General features: G+C 44.6%; 1 protein-coding gene across 2 annotated transcripts; it reads right to left on the reverse strand.

The window, feature by feature from the left end:
• Positions 1 to 1575: 1575 nt before the first annotated feature.
• On the reverse strand, positions 1576 to 13985 carry LOC138167633 (zinc finger protein ZFP2-like). Of its 2 annotated transcripts, none has more exons than XM_069096566.1 (5): positions 13932 to 13985; positions 13146 to 13272; positions 12553 to 12648; positions 7268 to 8864; positions 1576 to 1687 (listed from the first exon to the last, which is right to left on the reverse strand). In XM_069096566.1, the coding sequence occupies exons 1-4, from the start codon at positions 13968 to 13970 to the stop codon at positions 7435 to 7437; spliced, it is 1692 nt and encodes a 563-aa protein (XP_068952667.1). In that variant the 5' UTR covers positions 13971 to 13985; the 3' UTR covers positions 1576 to 1687; positions 7268 to 7434. The 2 variants fall into 2 exon arrangements, with proteins under 2 accessions (XP_068952667.1, XP_068952666.1); XM_069096565.1 differs by lacking the exon at positions 13932 to 13985 and adding an exon at positions 13518 to 13858 and having other exon boundaries at positions 1577 to 1687.
• Positions 13986 to 16354: the final 2369 nt, after the last annotated feature.

Below are 16354 nucleotides of genomic sequence, written 5' to 3' on the forward strand. Positions count from 1 at the left end.
AGCCCCTCCTCTCCACTCGTAGCCGCGCGGCACCAGTCCTCCCTGTCTGGTGGATTTCACCGCATTTCTCCAAGCCAGCTCCAGAACTGAGTCCTAACCCAGGCAGTGTGCCCTCCCCTCTGCCCAAGGGATCTTCTCCAAGGAAGCCCTCGCCACGCCCAGTCCTATTACTTGGCAGCCAGGCCGTATGGTGTACATATCGTTTGACCTGAAGTCGGGAAAATCTCAGTTCCATCCAGCCTCCAACACTTACTAGCTGTGGGACCCTTGGCAAGTCACTTAACCCCTAGCCTTAGTTCTCTTGGCTTCGTCTCCTCCTTTGTAAGATGGGGGGCAACATCAGGACCTCCCTCACGGTGTGAAGATCACCAGATCCTTCCTCAGGAGGGAATACAAACACTACCTGCCAGGTGAAGGTGCGTGAGGAGGCGCGGTCGCTGCCCGGAACGGCCAGCCAGACAGGGAGGGCAGGGCCCTTACTCCCCGCCTCCTTCTCTGAGCGTAATGCAGGAACCAGACCTCCTGGCAATGGACTGCCTAGTCTGAGCCGGCAGCTTGGAGCTCACGCCCTCTGCGCCTCCTGAACTGCCCAGGCACCTAGGGATCCCCTCCTTATCCGCCTATAGATGGCGGTGACTCGGCTCCCTGCCGTAGCGAGGGAAGCAGGCCGTGCCCCCACAGCCCGGCCCCACTCTTGGGGAACCAGCCCCAAATGCTCTGTCGCCTCTTCAGAGAGGGCGCGGACCTCACCGGACATAGCTCTTCTGGAGAGAAGGCCAGGCTCCCGGCTCAGCCCTATCCTCAGGAGCCGGAGCACCCCGCGTCGACAGGGCGCAAGTGAAAGAGCAGCCTAGGGGCCATAGGACCTAGGTTCACATCACAGCCGGGCCAGGACTCACTGCTGGTCTCCGCCTGTCCTTTCATTTCTCGGGGTCTCCTTTTTCCTTATCCGAAAACAGGAATCTTAACCCCTGCATCAAGGTGACGCCATGGAGACAGTGATGGGCTTGGAAATCAGTGAGACCTGAGTTCAAATCCTACCTCACAATCTTCCCGATTTGTGACCCTGGGAAAGTGACTTAACCTCTCTCAGCCTCAGTTTCCTTATTTGTAAAATGAGAATGAGAAGAGCGCCTGCCCTGCCTGCCCCGCAGGCCTGTTGTAAGGGTCCACTAAGATAATAGACTTAAGGTGTTTAGAAAACCTGAGAGTGCTGTGGTCACTACGGTTGTTGCTACTGGCCTCTGGGCTCTCACGAGCACTTCGGGAGATAATTCATGTGAAACCACTCTGTAAATTAGAAGCACAGATTTTTAAAATGTCGACTTCAAAATTTCCCAGGTCTGAGATTTCAGGCACTTTACCCCTAGAGGGGGACTTCCCTAATGTTCTGCTTCTTGGCCAAAGATGATTTTGCCAAATCACTCCTGCAGGACCAGGAGACTCGGGCCATGTTATGAAGGGGTAGGAGACCAGAGCTCTCAGCCTTCCCAGATCCGGCTGAGCTGCTCAGACGAGTCAGGCTTGAAGGGAATGGGCCTGCTTTTCACCAGCCCTTCAAAGTGTTTTACCTGCTGAGGGAATTTGAGTCTTTATGTTTCCACATCTCCTCCTGGGCTCCTGTGAACACTCTGCATATTAGACATTTTCTAAGAGGCGCCATGGAGAAATAAAAGCTGTGCCAGACCTGGAAAACACAAAAACAAAGCTCTATTTGGTTCTCTTCCAGATCTTGTCAAGAGGATTTTAAACTAGAAAGAAAGGGAGTAAAGAAGACAGTCTGTGTAAATCTAAGCTACACGTGACACCAGCAATAATGGAGGGATTAGGAACAGCTATGGAGACACCCAGAAGTTCAGGTGCCATTCCAAGAAAGGAGGCAGTACCAAAGCCTTTGCCAAATGTCTGCACCCAGACCAAAAAAAATAATGAACTAGAAATCCTAATACAAGAAGGCAAATCCGACTTCAAAGAGGCCACTAAGCTTCGATGGAATGAAATGTGATCTTTGGAAAAGTATAAGCCTCAGTTAAAAGAAGCAGGCTCAGTGAAGGGGACTAGGTGGGGAGGAAGCAGTAGTACAGTAAGAACAGACGTACTCAGGAGAAGTAATTCAGGAACAAGAAACAGAGGCAAGGGGGAGAATCTGGGTGAAGAACAGAGCCCTGAGAAGGGAAGGAATCTTTGAAGCTGCCTGGTCCAACCGTTACACAACAAGAGGGTAGCCGACACTCTAGTATGTCTAAAAAGTGGTCTTCCGGTCTCTGCTGCAAGCCCTCTGAAGATCATGGCTCTCCATCTCCTACAGTAACCCACCCGTTCGAGTACTAAAAAGCTCTTATCATGAAGAATGCTTTCCCCAACATCACATCTAAATGTGTCTATTGGCTACATCCATTACTCATCTGCATCAGAGGCCAAACAGCAAGTTTGCCTAATCTTCCTTCTGCATAATGCAGTGACCCTGTCCCCTACCAGTCTCTGAAAGTGAGTAGTGCACTGGAGGCTATCGTGTGTGCTTCTCCCCCCTTCTCAGGCACACCGTGCACATGAAACGAGTTTATGGAACAATATCGATGAGCTGGAGAACATCTAGAAGGAAGTTACCAGAATGGGGAAGGGCCTTGAATTCATGCCGTATGGTGACTAGCGGATGAACTGGGATGTGAAGCCAGAAGAGGGAGCAAGGTGGCACAGAGCACAGGACTGGAGCCAGGAACACCCAAATTTGAGTTCTGCCATGGGACCCTCGGCAAACACTCTGCCTGCCTCAGTTTCTTCATCTGTGAAAGGTGGATAATAATTTCACCTGCTCACAGGGTTGTTCAAGGACCAAATGGGATAATCAAAGGAAAGGGGTTTGTAAATAAATCTTAAAGCACTGTGTAAAATGCTAGCTATTGAGAATCGGTGACTAGGAGAGGCAAGGGAAGGAGGAGATATTAGGGCTCATCAAGCACCTAAAGGCTATGGCATGGAAAAGAAACGACTTGTTCTATTTGCCCCCAAAGGAAAGAATTCAGGCAAAAGGTTGAAATTGAGAATTTTGACTTGCTATAAGGAAAAAGTTCCTAAAAATGGAATGGGCTCCCTTGGAAGGGAACAGAAGCACCCTCCCACTAGATTTATTCAAAGGCTGGAGGACCACATGAGGGCCTAGATGGCTATTGCCCTCTCTTTTAAATCTGAGATTCTGTGACAATGGTCCAGGATTGCTGGTGATAAACTGATAAAGCTTTTGTGTCCATATACCTAATGTACAAATATAAATGTTTGACAGTCCCTCCCTTAATAGCATTGACAATCTGTTCAGAGGATACACAGACAAGCAGATCCAGTGTATAGTGATGTGTTGGAGGGCACCAGCAACCAGGAAGTAAGTCTTGGAGGTAGCCAAAGGTGAAGGTCAATATGTTGGGTACAAAGGAGAAACCTTCCAGAGGACATGACAAGAGAGGATTGTCACTCATGGTCAATGGCAACTTGGCTAGGAATGTGTTTATGTGAAATGAGCTTTAAAAGGACATGAAGAAATGGGAAGGATAATAATAGGAGAGGTCTCCTCCACCCGGACGGCTTCAAGCAGAAGTTGGATATCCACTTGCCGAGTATGTTAAAGCAGATTCCTTTAGTGTATCAGTTGGACTAGATGGGTTTTACCTCTCTCAGATTCTATGAGTGGAACTTGAAGACAAATATCCCTATTTTTTTTAAAGGAAAAAGTCTGCAATTATAGACCTGAGAACTTCACTTGAATTCCTATTGACTGGATGGACCATTGATTTAGAGCTGGGGATGACCTACTTCAACCTTCTCATGTTATAAATGAGGAAAATGAGACCTGTTGAAATTCTGACTTGTCAAAGATCACACAGCTAGGTCCTGTGACTCTGGGTTTAGCACCCTTTCTACTTCACAACATCCCTTCAAGCAAAATTCAGAAGTTTTGTTTAAAGAAAAGGAAGCAGTGAATGCAAAGAATCATCCTGGCTTTAAGAACAGGTCTTGCCAGGTTAAGCTCACATTCTTTTTGATAAAGATAGCTTGATGGGTAGGCCAGGGGGGAATTGTAGATATAATTCACCCAGACTTTAGTAAAGCATGCTATCATGGTGGAAAAGACGGAGAGATGTGGCAGGCTAGGTGATCATACAAGTAGGTAGATTTGGAACAGACTGAACGGTCAGATCAAGAATAGTCATCAATTTCATTGTCAGCGTCAAAGGTTTCTGGTGGAGCCACCCTGTCATGTGGACTCAATCCTGTGCTGTTTACCAATTTTAGCAATGGCCTAGATAAAATACAGACACAGGATTATCAAATGTGCAAATGACAAGCTGGAAGGGGCAGCCAACACACTGGACTGCCAAGTCTTGACTCCAAAAGAACTTGATAGACTCCTTGTGCTGAATCTATGAAGATGAATTTGAATGAGGATAAATTTAAGACAGGGGCAAGGGGCACGGCTAGATGGGCATTGCTTTGGAAAGGACATTAAGATTTTGCTGGACTGTAAGCTCAGTGTGAGTCTAGTGTGGCAACAGATCTGACAGCTAAAAATGCTAAAATCTCTTAAGAGAAGCCTAACTCCAAGGCACAAGGATGCAGTAGTACTGTTGTAGTCTAGACTGATCAGACCCCATCTAGAGAAGCCTACGATGTTCATTTCTGGGTACCACCTCTTTGAAAGGCATTAATAAGCTCAGGAGCCTCCAGAGGAGGGCTGTGAGCATACCACATAATGATTGGTTGAAAGAACTGTGGATGTTCAGGAGAGAATTGGGTGTTAGGGAGTAGAGAAACATGATAGTATGGCTTCAAATACTAGGAGGGCTGTTATGCAGAAGAGAGACTAAGCTTGATCTATTTGGTGCCAGAAACAACGGGGGAACACCTCAAAGCTGCAGATGGAGGAAAAACTTTCTAATCATTGGATTTCTAGAGGGTAGAATGGGTTACCTTGGGAAGTAGTGGGTTACAGCCTGTGTCAAGGCTGCTGCAGTGGAATATTAATTTAGGGCTAAATTGGACTGGATGGCCTTGAAGTCCCTTCCAATGCTAAGATTTTGGAATTCCAGGAATTTTATCTAGTCATTCAAATGCAATCATATCATCTAAGTTCACAGAACTATTTATGGGAGAGGCACCAGGTTTTAGCATAAACACATAATCCCTGCCTTCATAGAGCTTAGAGACCAGCAGGCAGCGTCAACTAGAATATAAAATAATGTATGTATCAGAAAATGTATGTTTTTTTAAAAAAGGCACCAATAAAACTTTTAAATTTAGACATTCATTCACTGGGGGACATGATGAAAGAAGTATTCTAATTTTATTATGTTGACAACATTTTGTACAATGCCTGCCACATAGTAGGCACTTAAAAATGCTTCCTGACTTGACTAGTAAAATAATGAACAAAGTCTCTAAATTATACAGAAGTTCATAGGTGCCCTGGGTGTTCAGGGAAGAATTAAGATAATAGTATCATCTAATTTTGGCTTTACAGGTCTCATGCAAAACCAGTAGGAGATAAGAATAGGGAATTTTCCAGGCACAGGGCACATCCTAAGGAAAGACAGGAAGGTACAAGGTATATTGATGATACATCAAATAGTCAAGATTGTTTGGACCACAAATTATCCAGAGGGCAGTATCATGAAGACTGGGGAGACAAACTAGTATTTGATTTGGGAGAAACTTAAATATTAGTCAAAGGAGTTTGAAAAATACTCTGTAGATATTTGGGACTGAAAGATTTTTGAGCAAATTAGTCACAATTAAGGAAGACTAGTCTGTTTAATGATGTGGGGAGTGGCTACAGGGATAAGGGAGATGAAGGAAGATAAGGAATGTCACCACTGCAATGGTCCAGAGATCATGAAGGTTTGCATTAGGATGGCTATTAGTCTAAAAGAGAAAGGTAGAGAGGAAAGATATATTCAATAGACCTTAGTAACTGGGAGTAAGTGAGAGATACAAAAGGGCTAAAGAAAAAAAGATCAAGGTTTAGAACATGAGAAACAGGGTATGAAACAGGATGCTAACATGGACAAAAATTGGAAAATCAGGTTATAATAGGCAGGTAAAAATGGTAATGTAAGGTCAGGACCACTCAGAAGTTATACATGAAACATTGTAAAGAAATTAGATTCCCAAGAACACAAGAAAATAAGTCCAAGGGCAAGAAGACAGAGAAATTGTCAGTGGATTCTTATGACAGTCAAAATTTGGTGACTGAAGAAAGGGAATATCCAGAAAGGGTCTGAAGTGTATTCAATTGTGTCTATAAATTCAAGGGGATAAAATAAGTATTAGGAAATGACTGTAGACTTTTTAGAGAGCAAGAATAGTCAAGAACATGATCAATCACTGGAATGCATTGAAATGGAGGTTAGTAAGGAACTTATAGCAAATAAATATAGACAGCTTTTTCAATAAATTTAGCAGAGGGCCAGCTCAGTGGCGAAGTGAATAGAGCACCAGCCCTGGAGTCAGGAGGACCTGAATTCAAATCCAGCCTCAGACACTTAACACTTACTAGCAGTGTTACTAGCAGGGCACGTCACTTAACCCCAATTGCCCTACTTTCTCCCCCCCAAAAAATTAATAAATAAAAATAAAATTTTAAAAATTATTATTTTTTTTAATTTAGCAGAAAAGGAGGGAAAAGAAATGAAATGGAAACCGAATATGTCAAAGACTGAAAAGATGGCTTATGATTAGGGACACATGCAAATGGTTTAAGCAGCTGTGAAGGCTCTAGTAAAGAAGGATGGAATAATATTACTAGTTAACTGTTGAAATTTACATAGCACACTAAAGTCTGCAAATTACTTTTACTTGTTATATCTTAATTGATCCTTATAAGCATCCCCATTCACTTGTGGGTATTATTAGCTCCATTTTACCAATGAGGAAACTTTCTTACAGTCACATAAACTAGATGTCCAAGAGTAGAGTTTGAACTCAGGTCTTCCAGACTCTAGATCCCACACTCTCTGGATTTAAGAAATATGAATAAGATTCTTGAACAGCAGGGAAAGTTAGCATTGAGGATGCAAAAAGAGGAATTTGCTTTAGGGAGGAATAAGGAAACCTTTCCCCTGTAACTAGGCAGTCAGCCAGCCAGTCAATAAACACTTATTAAGTACCTCTTACGTGCCAGGCAGTGTACTAAGTATTGGGGATACCAAAATACTAGAAAAGAGAGCAACGGTGATAAAGAAATTTTCTAAAGAATTAAATTGAGTAAACAAGCTCCTACCAGATATATACCCACTGAGAAACCTAGGAAATTCAGCTGAAGTAGGTCTTGGCATTGGTTGAGAGAGTTGTCTAGATAGTAGAAAAGAAAAGATTTGGAATAGCTGTTGGAATGTAAAGAAGAATTTGCTTCATTTAGTTTCTTTTTTAATATGCATACTAGAATATTCAACAATGTGTATGACTAAAATCCTTTTGATTTTCATTATATTCATAAAGTTTTACTCCAATATGAAGTTTCTGATGGCAAGTGAGATGTGACCTTTGTCGAAAGGCCTTTCCACATTCAAGACACTCATATGGCTTCTCTCCTGTATGAATTCGTTGATGTTTAGTAAGCTGGGTCTTTTGACAAAACGCTTTCCCACACTGTTTACATTCATAAGGTTTGTCTCCGGTATGAATTCTCCGATGTCGAGTGAGTTGTGTTCTCCTGCTAAAGGCCTTCCCACATTCATTACATTCATAAGGTTTTTCTCCAGTATGAATTCTCTGATGTCGAGTCAGTTTTGAACTCTCCCGAAAGGCCTTTCCACATTCGTTACATTTATAGGATTTCTCTCCAGTATGAATTCTGTGATGGTAAGTAAGAGAAGAGCTGTGTTTGAAAGTTCTCCCACATTCATTACATTCATAAGGTTTTTCTCCAGTATGAATCCTGTGATGTGAAATAAGAGATGAGTTGTGTCTAAAGGCCTTCCCACATTCATTACATTCATAAGGTTTCTCTCCAGTATGAATTCTCTGATGTCCAAGAAGTTGCATGCTTTGGCCAAAGGCCTTCCCACATTCATTACATTCATAAGGTTTTTCTCCAGTATGAATCCTGAGGTGAAAAGTAAGGGATGAACAGTGCCTGAAGGTCTTCCCACATTCATTACATTCATAGGGTTTTTCTCCAGTATGTATCCTGTGATGAGAAGAAAGGGAAGAACTGTATCTAAAGGTCTTCCCACATTTATTGCACTCATATGCTTTCTCCCCAAGAGGCATTACCTGATGTTCAAAAAGTTGTGCGCTCTGCGGGGTCTCCCCATAATCATCAAATTTATTTTGTTTTTCTCCAGAAGGAATTCGATGATATGAAGCAATGTATGAGTTAGGGCATATGGTTTTCCCATACTCATCATATTCACAAGGTTTTTCTCTAGTACAATTTCCTTGACATTCAGTAAAGTTGGAATTATGACTGAAGGAATTTTCACATTCATTATACTTGGAAAGTATCTTCTTTGAGCTGATTTCCCTGCTTCTACTTCCATCTGAATTGAGTGAGTAGTTCTTTTTGTCTGTATCATAATTATACAAACTTTTTCCTATTTGTTCTCCCTGGCATAAAGAATGGACTTGCCCTAGACTGAACCTTCTGCCATATTCATCACATTCGCTGTCCCTTACTATATTTAAAGAGTTCCTCTGGATGATTCTTACTTGCTGGAAATGCTTCTCTTCATTACTCTGCTTCCTCTTCAACCCAGCACGACAGTCATAAGGTTCTCCCAACTTGTAGCCACAAGTATCTTCTCTTGGAAGTCTTTCCAGGGATGACAGATCCATAGAAAAGCCCAGCTTTGGAGAATCAGGCCTAGTTATCCAGTCTGAAAGAAGGAAAACATGTCAATATCCTCTCTACCCATCCCATACACTTCAGTCTTGTCATGTGTAAATCCTCCAAAAATAGCCATGGTAAAACTCCAAAAGACAGATTAGATAGGACTATTACCACATGTCTGTATGGTTATTTACAATGTTCAAAAGGCTTTCTTAATAATCTCAAAACATCAAAAATAATCTCATTTTCTAAACGAAGTGATTTATCTGAAGGATCTAAATGACTCAGTGATGTACTGATGACCCCAATGTCTCCCAACTAATTAAGAGCACAGGGAGGACTCAAACTTGGGTCTCCTAATTTCCATTCCACAGTTCTTTTCATCATATCATGCTGCCTACCCACCATAAGAGACAAACTTACTATATATACAGAACTACTTCAGAATGATTAATGATCATTAGGGATAATATAATGAGGATTCCTCCACTGAGCAAGAGGTCGGATTAGACACATTCTGAGGAGTTCCTATTTAGTATCTCCACTACAAAAGGAAGAACAAGGGATATTATTAATAACATTGTGGCTTTTCTACACAGCCCCGGACCGAAGTCTGATCTCAGGCTTTTGAGTGGCTCTCTCTCCTGTTCTCCAGGACACTCCAGCGTCATGTGCCTATGCCACAGAGAAACAGTCCATGAGAAACTAGGTGGCCTCATGGATAGAGCAGTCGAACTAGGAAAAAGGAAGCTTTTAGTATGAATCCCAACCCACACACTTTACTGTGCAACAATGAGCAAGTCACAACTTCTCTGGGTCTCAAAATCTTACAGTAGTGGGAAAACCTGACATTTAAATGGAGAAAGGAAACCAGGTGCAACCTCAAAAAAAGATATGGCTTTGACAGCTTTAAGACAACCAGGCAGACTCATATGAAAGTAGGAAAGAGAAAGTAGAACACAAAGAAGGAGAATCAATCCAAGATGGAGAGAAGATGGAAAGTGTCACTAATGGAACAGCTGGACACAGTTCCTACAATGTGCACTGCAGAGCAGGAGCTGGTTTAAACTTTCACACACAGCAGATGAATATTGTCTGCTAAGTGCTAGAGCTCATCCGATATTACTTCCATTTGTGACACCCAATCTTTCTGAAGCTGGTTTTCAGGGGTTGCTGTGACCAAAAGGAAGCAGTGCCTGAAAATCAGTATGGAACAGGAAATGAGGGTGGGAGAGATCAATCTGATTCCAAAATGTGAGAAGCTGTGCAGTGCCCAACAGGTGCACACAGTTCATTACTAAGTATCTGTAAGTATGTAAGAATAAAATAAAAATATTTTTTCTTTCATTTTATGCCCTTTCCTTTTTTTTGAACTGCAACTGAGCTGTTAGGACATTAATACTGATTGAGTTCTTCGGGCCTAAATACTTAGTAAATGGAACTGTTAGGTATTTCTTTTCGTTTTGGTCTTGGGGTACTGGGAAAAATTACTGATATTAAGGCCACCACGAACCAAAAAAGTTTAGTAACTTTTGGGATAAAGGAAAGGGCCAAGAAAATGGGGAAATATCAGATGATGAATGAGGATTAGTAGAGTCTGTAATCAGAATCTGGGCCTGTATTATCTCACATTTGATATATGGCAATGGGATCTAACTAATTAATTGTGTGTTCCCCCACCTCCACCCCATTCTCCTTCACCCACCAAAGAGCTGCAGGACAAAGCTTCCCTCCTCATTGTCCTCCTCGTCATCTCAGAATCCAGCTTCCAGGCCTTTTCTACACAACAAATTCACAATTCCTCAGGGAGTCCTTCTGTGCTAGGACCTTACCCCACCTATCTACCCTGATATTCCACCACTCCAGGCAACTAAGTGATACAGTGGACAGGACAGTGGGCTAAGAATTAGGAAAACTCATCTTCATGAGTTCAAATCTAGCCACAGACACTCACTAGCTATGTGACCCTAGGCAAGTGACTTAACCCTAAACACTTCAGTTTCCTCAGCAGAGAATTGGAAATGGCAAGCCACTCCAGTATCTCTGCCTAGAAAACCCCCCCAAAAGGGGTTGCAGAGTCAGACACAACTGAACCGACTAAATGTTTCACTGCTCCCCTCCAAAGCACCCTCAGTTTCCATTCAGCAGGTATTCTCACTGCCTGAACCTCCACAAACCATGCCCATTTTCAACTCCATGGAATTGAAACCCTTCATCATGGTTCTTCCTGCATCTGAATTTCACCCTTTTATTCCTATCCATTCATATACCCTAAGGGCACAGCTAATGTAGAGGTATAGCAGAAGGAGAATAGAACATTAACTCATACTATCATTAGTAAAAGCAGGGTTAGATACGGAATTAGGGTTATAGGTAGCCATTGCTTCTAGGCCCAAGTCTGTATCCCTGCTTCTGCCTCCATGATTCTAAATTTTGCAATGTCCCCCTCTGATCAAGATATCCTACCTTTCCATCATTCTAACTCACTTCACCCTAAACCTATTTACATTCATGTGACCAAATGGCCACCTCCCCAATTATCTTTTCCCAGTACATCACCACTGCTCTGATGTCCCTTTCCCCACTTTAGTCTTCACGAGGTTAACTATATAATGTCCTTCATTCCCGAATCCCCTGGACCTCTATGTCCAAAAGAGGACCCCTCTCATCAAAGATCCTGAGTCTCAGAATAGCAAAGAGATGAGAGGGCTTGTGCCTCTGGGGGTCTCGAAGGCTTGGAGAATGGGTGCTGGATGTGAGATGAAACCTGTTTTCTCATACTTTTCTTATTAATATTATATTAATTACATACACTATATTAACTGCATATTACATGTAGTATGTTAATATATTAGTTGCATCAATTATATTAATGTCAATCATATATTTATTAATATGTCTCATATTTTAAGTGATTTGGGGCATTTTTTCATGCTAATAAATAGTTTATAATTCTCTTCAGAATAATTTGTTCATATTCTTTGTCTACTTATCTATCAGGGAAGGGCTTTTGTTCCTTTAAAAGTATTTAATACTATATAGAGATACACAGATATGTCTGTTAATCATTTATGTATTTTAGATATCAAACCATTATCAGAGAATTTTGATACAAAGACTTGTGCTCATTGACCATTTTTCTTATTGTAGGTGCATTAATTTTGTCTATGGCAGAAGCTTTTCAATGCAGTGTCATCAAAATTATGTACCTTATTTTTTATGACTACCTCTATCCCTTATTTCCTTAAGAATATGCCTCCAACCCAAAGTTGTGAAAGCGATATGATCTGCTTTGTCTTCTAACATTTTATAATATGATCTTTAATATTCAGGTTATGTGTCCAATTTAAATTTATTATAAAATATGGCATAAGCTGTTGGTCTAAGCATAATTTCTACCAGACTGCTTTTCAGTTGAACCAGTAATTCTTATCAGATATGGGGTTCTTTCCTAAATAAATTATGGTTTGGAGTTTTTTGAACACTGGGTTATTAAGTCCCATCATTTCTAATTCTCCTTTGTCTAGTATGTTCCATTGACTTACTTCTTTATGTTTGAGCCAATACCAAAAGGCTTTGATAACCACTACTTTATAAGAGATTTTGAAATCTGGAAGTGCCATTCCTCCTTCATTCCTACACTTATTCATTTACTTCCCTTGATGATGTAGATGGTTGAAAGAGCACCTGAGCTGTCACTGGCCATGCTCACCCGCCTGGTTTCACTCACTCACCTGCACACTTGCATTTTGGGCCTTCTCCCTCCAGCATCCAAGGTACTTCTCCTTGCTCCAAACAGAAGGTCACATCTGGCTTGGGGATGGCAAGTCCTACTCATTGGAAACAGGAAAGCACTGGAGTCAGAAAGTCATCTTGGAATTCTGGACTAACCCCACTTTACTCTAGGAATAGTAGGACCCCTCAGAGGCCTCTGCAAAAGACCTACTCTACTGTGTTCCAAAGAGGAAAGTGGAAAAAGTCTGCAGAGCGGATTTGAACGTGGAAAGAAAATCAAGTCACTGGGCTGGATCCCTGGCAAGAAGAGGAAGCCTTCCCATGTCTTTGGGTATATGCCCTAGGGCCTCAGGAGAGAATCTCTGACTCTGGGAAAGAGAAAGTGGGAGAGGTTCAACTTCAAAGGCCACATGGACAAGCTGCCAGCTTCCAGGTGTACAAAGCAAGCACTGCTACCTAGGAAGGCAGCAAGGGTAGCTGGCCTCATTTCCACAAATGGTTGGGGAAGCTAGGTATGCCAAGCTAGTGACCAAAGGAGGAAGCAAAGACCCTCCAAGGGCCAGGTTCTGGGTGCCAGGGGGCACCTCCTCACCCAGGCACACCAGGTTCCGGTAGTTCTCCAGCATCACCTCCCGGTACAGCTCCTTCTGAGCAGGGCCCAGCTGCCCCCACTCCTCTGCGGAGAAGTCCACGGCCACGTCCTGGAAGGTCACGGATTCCTGAAACAGCCCATGACACAAGTCTAACCAAGGACAAGCCTCTTACTGACCTGGGGAAAGAGGGGTGAAGCTAACGGAAACTCTCAGGAGCTGGCCCCTCGCCTCCTGGGTGCCCCAGGCTACATTCCCTTCGGAACCACGGAACCCAACCCTAGCCCTCGATGTGCTGCAAAGGGCCATGCGCTCCCCGCGGTGGGCATTCCCCTTCACCACGCAGATCGCCACCCGGCCTCTGGGACTCTCACCAAGGTCCGCCCTCAACGAGCCCATCACTAAGCAAGCAGCAAACGTTCATTAAGCTTCTACAGTGTGCTGCGGAAACAGACCGAGGGCGGCCAGAGGAGGCTTCCTGAAGCAGGCGGGACTTCAGCTGAGACTCAAAGGAGGCCGGGGCGCTCAGCGGTCAGGGCAGGGGCCAGCCCAGGCAGCAGGCCGGGAGGGGAGGCAGCAACACCTGCCTCCTCACCCCCCCACCCCTCCAGGGCTCTGCTGGTGCCTGCCCCAGCCCCTCGTGTCTTCCGTGGCCTTGCAGAGAAGCTCCGCAGAGTCCTGCGTGGGAGCCCCACGTGCCCACGAGGGAAGGACCAAGGCCTGCGGGAGGGCCGCCTTCCATCCCTGGCCTCAGTTTCCCCGGCCGGACACCGGCGGCGGCCCCTCACCTGGGGAGCCCGGGCAGCCCGGGGCACGGGGCCCAGCATCTCCTGCTGCTCCTCAAGGCCGGCCTCGGGGCGGGCGGGTCTGAGGAGACAAAGGGGACGAAGCGCAGGGCAGGGCCGGCCGCGCCCCGCCCCCGCAGCCCCCACCTCAGGGCGCCATCTCTCTAAGAGGGGGCACCGGCCCTACTCAGGCCCGCCCACCCGGCTCCCGGGCCGGAGGAGGAGGATTTTCAGGGCGGAGCCAGCCGGAGCTGCTCGGCCCGCCCCGGACCCTGATCTGCGCCGCTGATTGGCTCCCAGGACGCGCCTCCGTCCGAGCCCGACCAATGGGCGAGACTCAGAGGACGTCGCATGCGCAGATGTCTGCCCAGCCTGCGCGCTCACTCAGGTTCGCAGTGCCCCATGGTCAGGCTTCGGGCGGCCTCCGCCTCGGCGGCGAGTGAGGACGGGAAGAAACCGGCCCGAGCGCCCTGATAAGCAGGGGCAGAGGTGGCTGAGGGCAGTGCCCAGAAAGAGGCAGGACAGGAAGTGACATCGTCCGCATAGGAGGAAGTGACGAAAAAAAATCACGAACTGGGGAGGGCGAAACAACCTTCTGCGCATGCTCAAGAGCCGCTTCTCTGCTCCCAAGGAGCCTGAGTCGGGGCGGAGCCTCGATGGCTGAGGCCGCGTCACCTCCCACGGTGTGCACATCCGACCAACCAACCCACTCGGGAGAGATACTAAGCGGCCCCTCCCCCTTCCCTCCGAAAGGACGCTCTCGCGACTGATAGTTCTTTCGTGTCCTTCGGTGTCTGGGACCGCGCCCCTCCCCTCGCCTACTGCCGATAGCTGGCCTTCCTGTGGCTGCTGACGGGCGGCCGCTTCCCTCCCGGGGTCCTCGGGAAGGCTGGCGGTTCCTCCGCGCGGCCGTGGGTAGTGGGTCGTCATCACTTCAAGGGCGGCGTGGGCATTGCCTGCTGCCCCAGGCCTTTTCTGCGGCTTGACGAGACCACGTGCTTTGTTTGGTAATTAACGTGGTCAGTTACACATTCAGTGTCCGGGTGTAGAGCCCGCCCTTTACAACTTTTGCATCGACATTTATTAAGAAAATCGATCCCCAGTTTTCTTTGTTTTCGCTCTCCCTGACTTAGATAGCAAAACCATATTTGTGTCATAAAAGGGATTTGGTGGGCCCCAGCTCTTTACCTATTTTTTCAAAATGCTTATATAATGTGGGAATTAATTTTTCTGTAAATCCATCTGTTCCGAGATTTCTTTTTTTTTTCCTTTAAGGAGCTCATTTATAGTGTATTCAGTTTCTTTTTCTAACAAAGGCTTATTTAGGTATTTATTCTGTTTTCTCTCCTGTTAATCTGGCTGTTTATATTTTTGTAGATATTCATCCATTTCATTTGAATTAGGAAGGCACTAGAATTAAGAAGTTGGGAAAGGAAGCCAAGGACATGAGTTGATAGAGATGGGGAAGGAGAGCATTCTGGGGTCTTCCAGACTTTCTCTTCCTGTTGAGAGGGCCACCATCTTTCCAGTCACCTAGGTTAGAAACTTAAGTGTCATCCTTGACTCCTTACTCAATTCCCCATATCCAATCAACTGCAAAGTCGTAGCATTTCTACCTTCTTCATATCTCTTAAATCTGGCCCCTTATCTCCTCAGGCATTGCTACAACCTGCTGCAAGTATTTTTTACCCTATGCCTTAACTGTTGCAATAGCCTTTGGGCTGGGCTCCCCCATCCAGTCCACTGTTCAATGAGCCATCAAATTAATCTTCTTAAAGTCCATATGTGCCAATGGGATCCTCCCTAACCCCTATTCATTCAACTCCAATTTAATGGGCTCCCTATTACTTCCAGATCAAATATAAAATCCTCTGGTTTTTAGAGCACCGTCTACCTGGCCCCTTCCAATCTTTCCAGCCCTCTTGCACCTCCCCACATACCCTATGTCCAGTAACACTGGCCTCCCTGCTCCTCCTCACAGGACACTCTGCTGTTGTTTCTCCCTATTAGACCAAGAGCTCCTTGAAAGCAGGGACTGAGTTGTTTGGGGTTGTTTGGTTTTTTGTTTTTTTTTTTGAGGATATCCTTAGCAGAGTCTTTGGCACAGAGTGGCTATTAACAAATGCTTCTTGACTTGAGTTTTTCTTCTGTGTTGTTTCTACCTTTTTAATCCTTTAGACTCAGTGTTGATTAATTAGGTTTCATATATAATTTTTAATATTTCTTCTTTTGTGCTTATTTTAAGTTTATTTGTGGTTTCTAATTTTTTAATGCATATTTACCTCATTAAGCCATTCATTTTCTTTTTCATCAATGTATGTTCTTAGGGATACAATTTTTTCCCGGAGCACTGATTTAGCTGCACCCAGGAATTCGGTATGATATTTTGTCATCATCCCTGTCTTTCATACAATTATTGTTCCTAT

The sequence above is a fragment of the Petaurus breviceps genome, unplaced genomic scaffold (assembly GCF_028583685.1).
Source record: "Petaurus breviceps papuanus isolate PSGF00001 unplaced genomic scaffold, PetGlider_PUasm1.0 243, whole genome shotgun sequence".
Classification (NCBI taxonomy): Eukaryota; Metazoa; Chordata; class Mammalia; order Diprotodontia; family Petauridae; genus Petaurus; species Petaurus breviceps.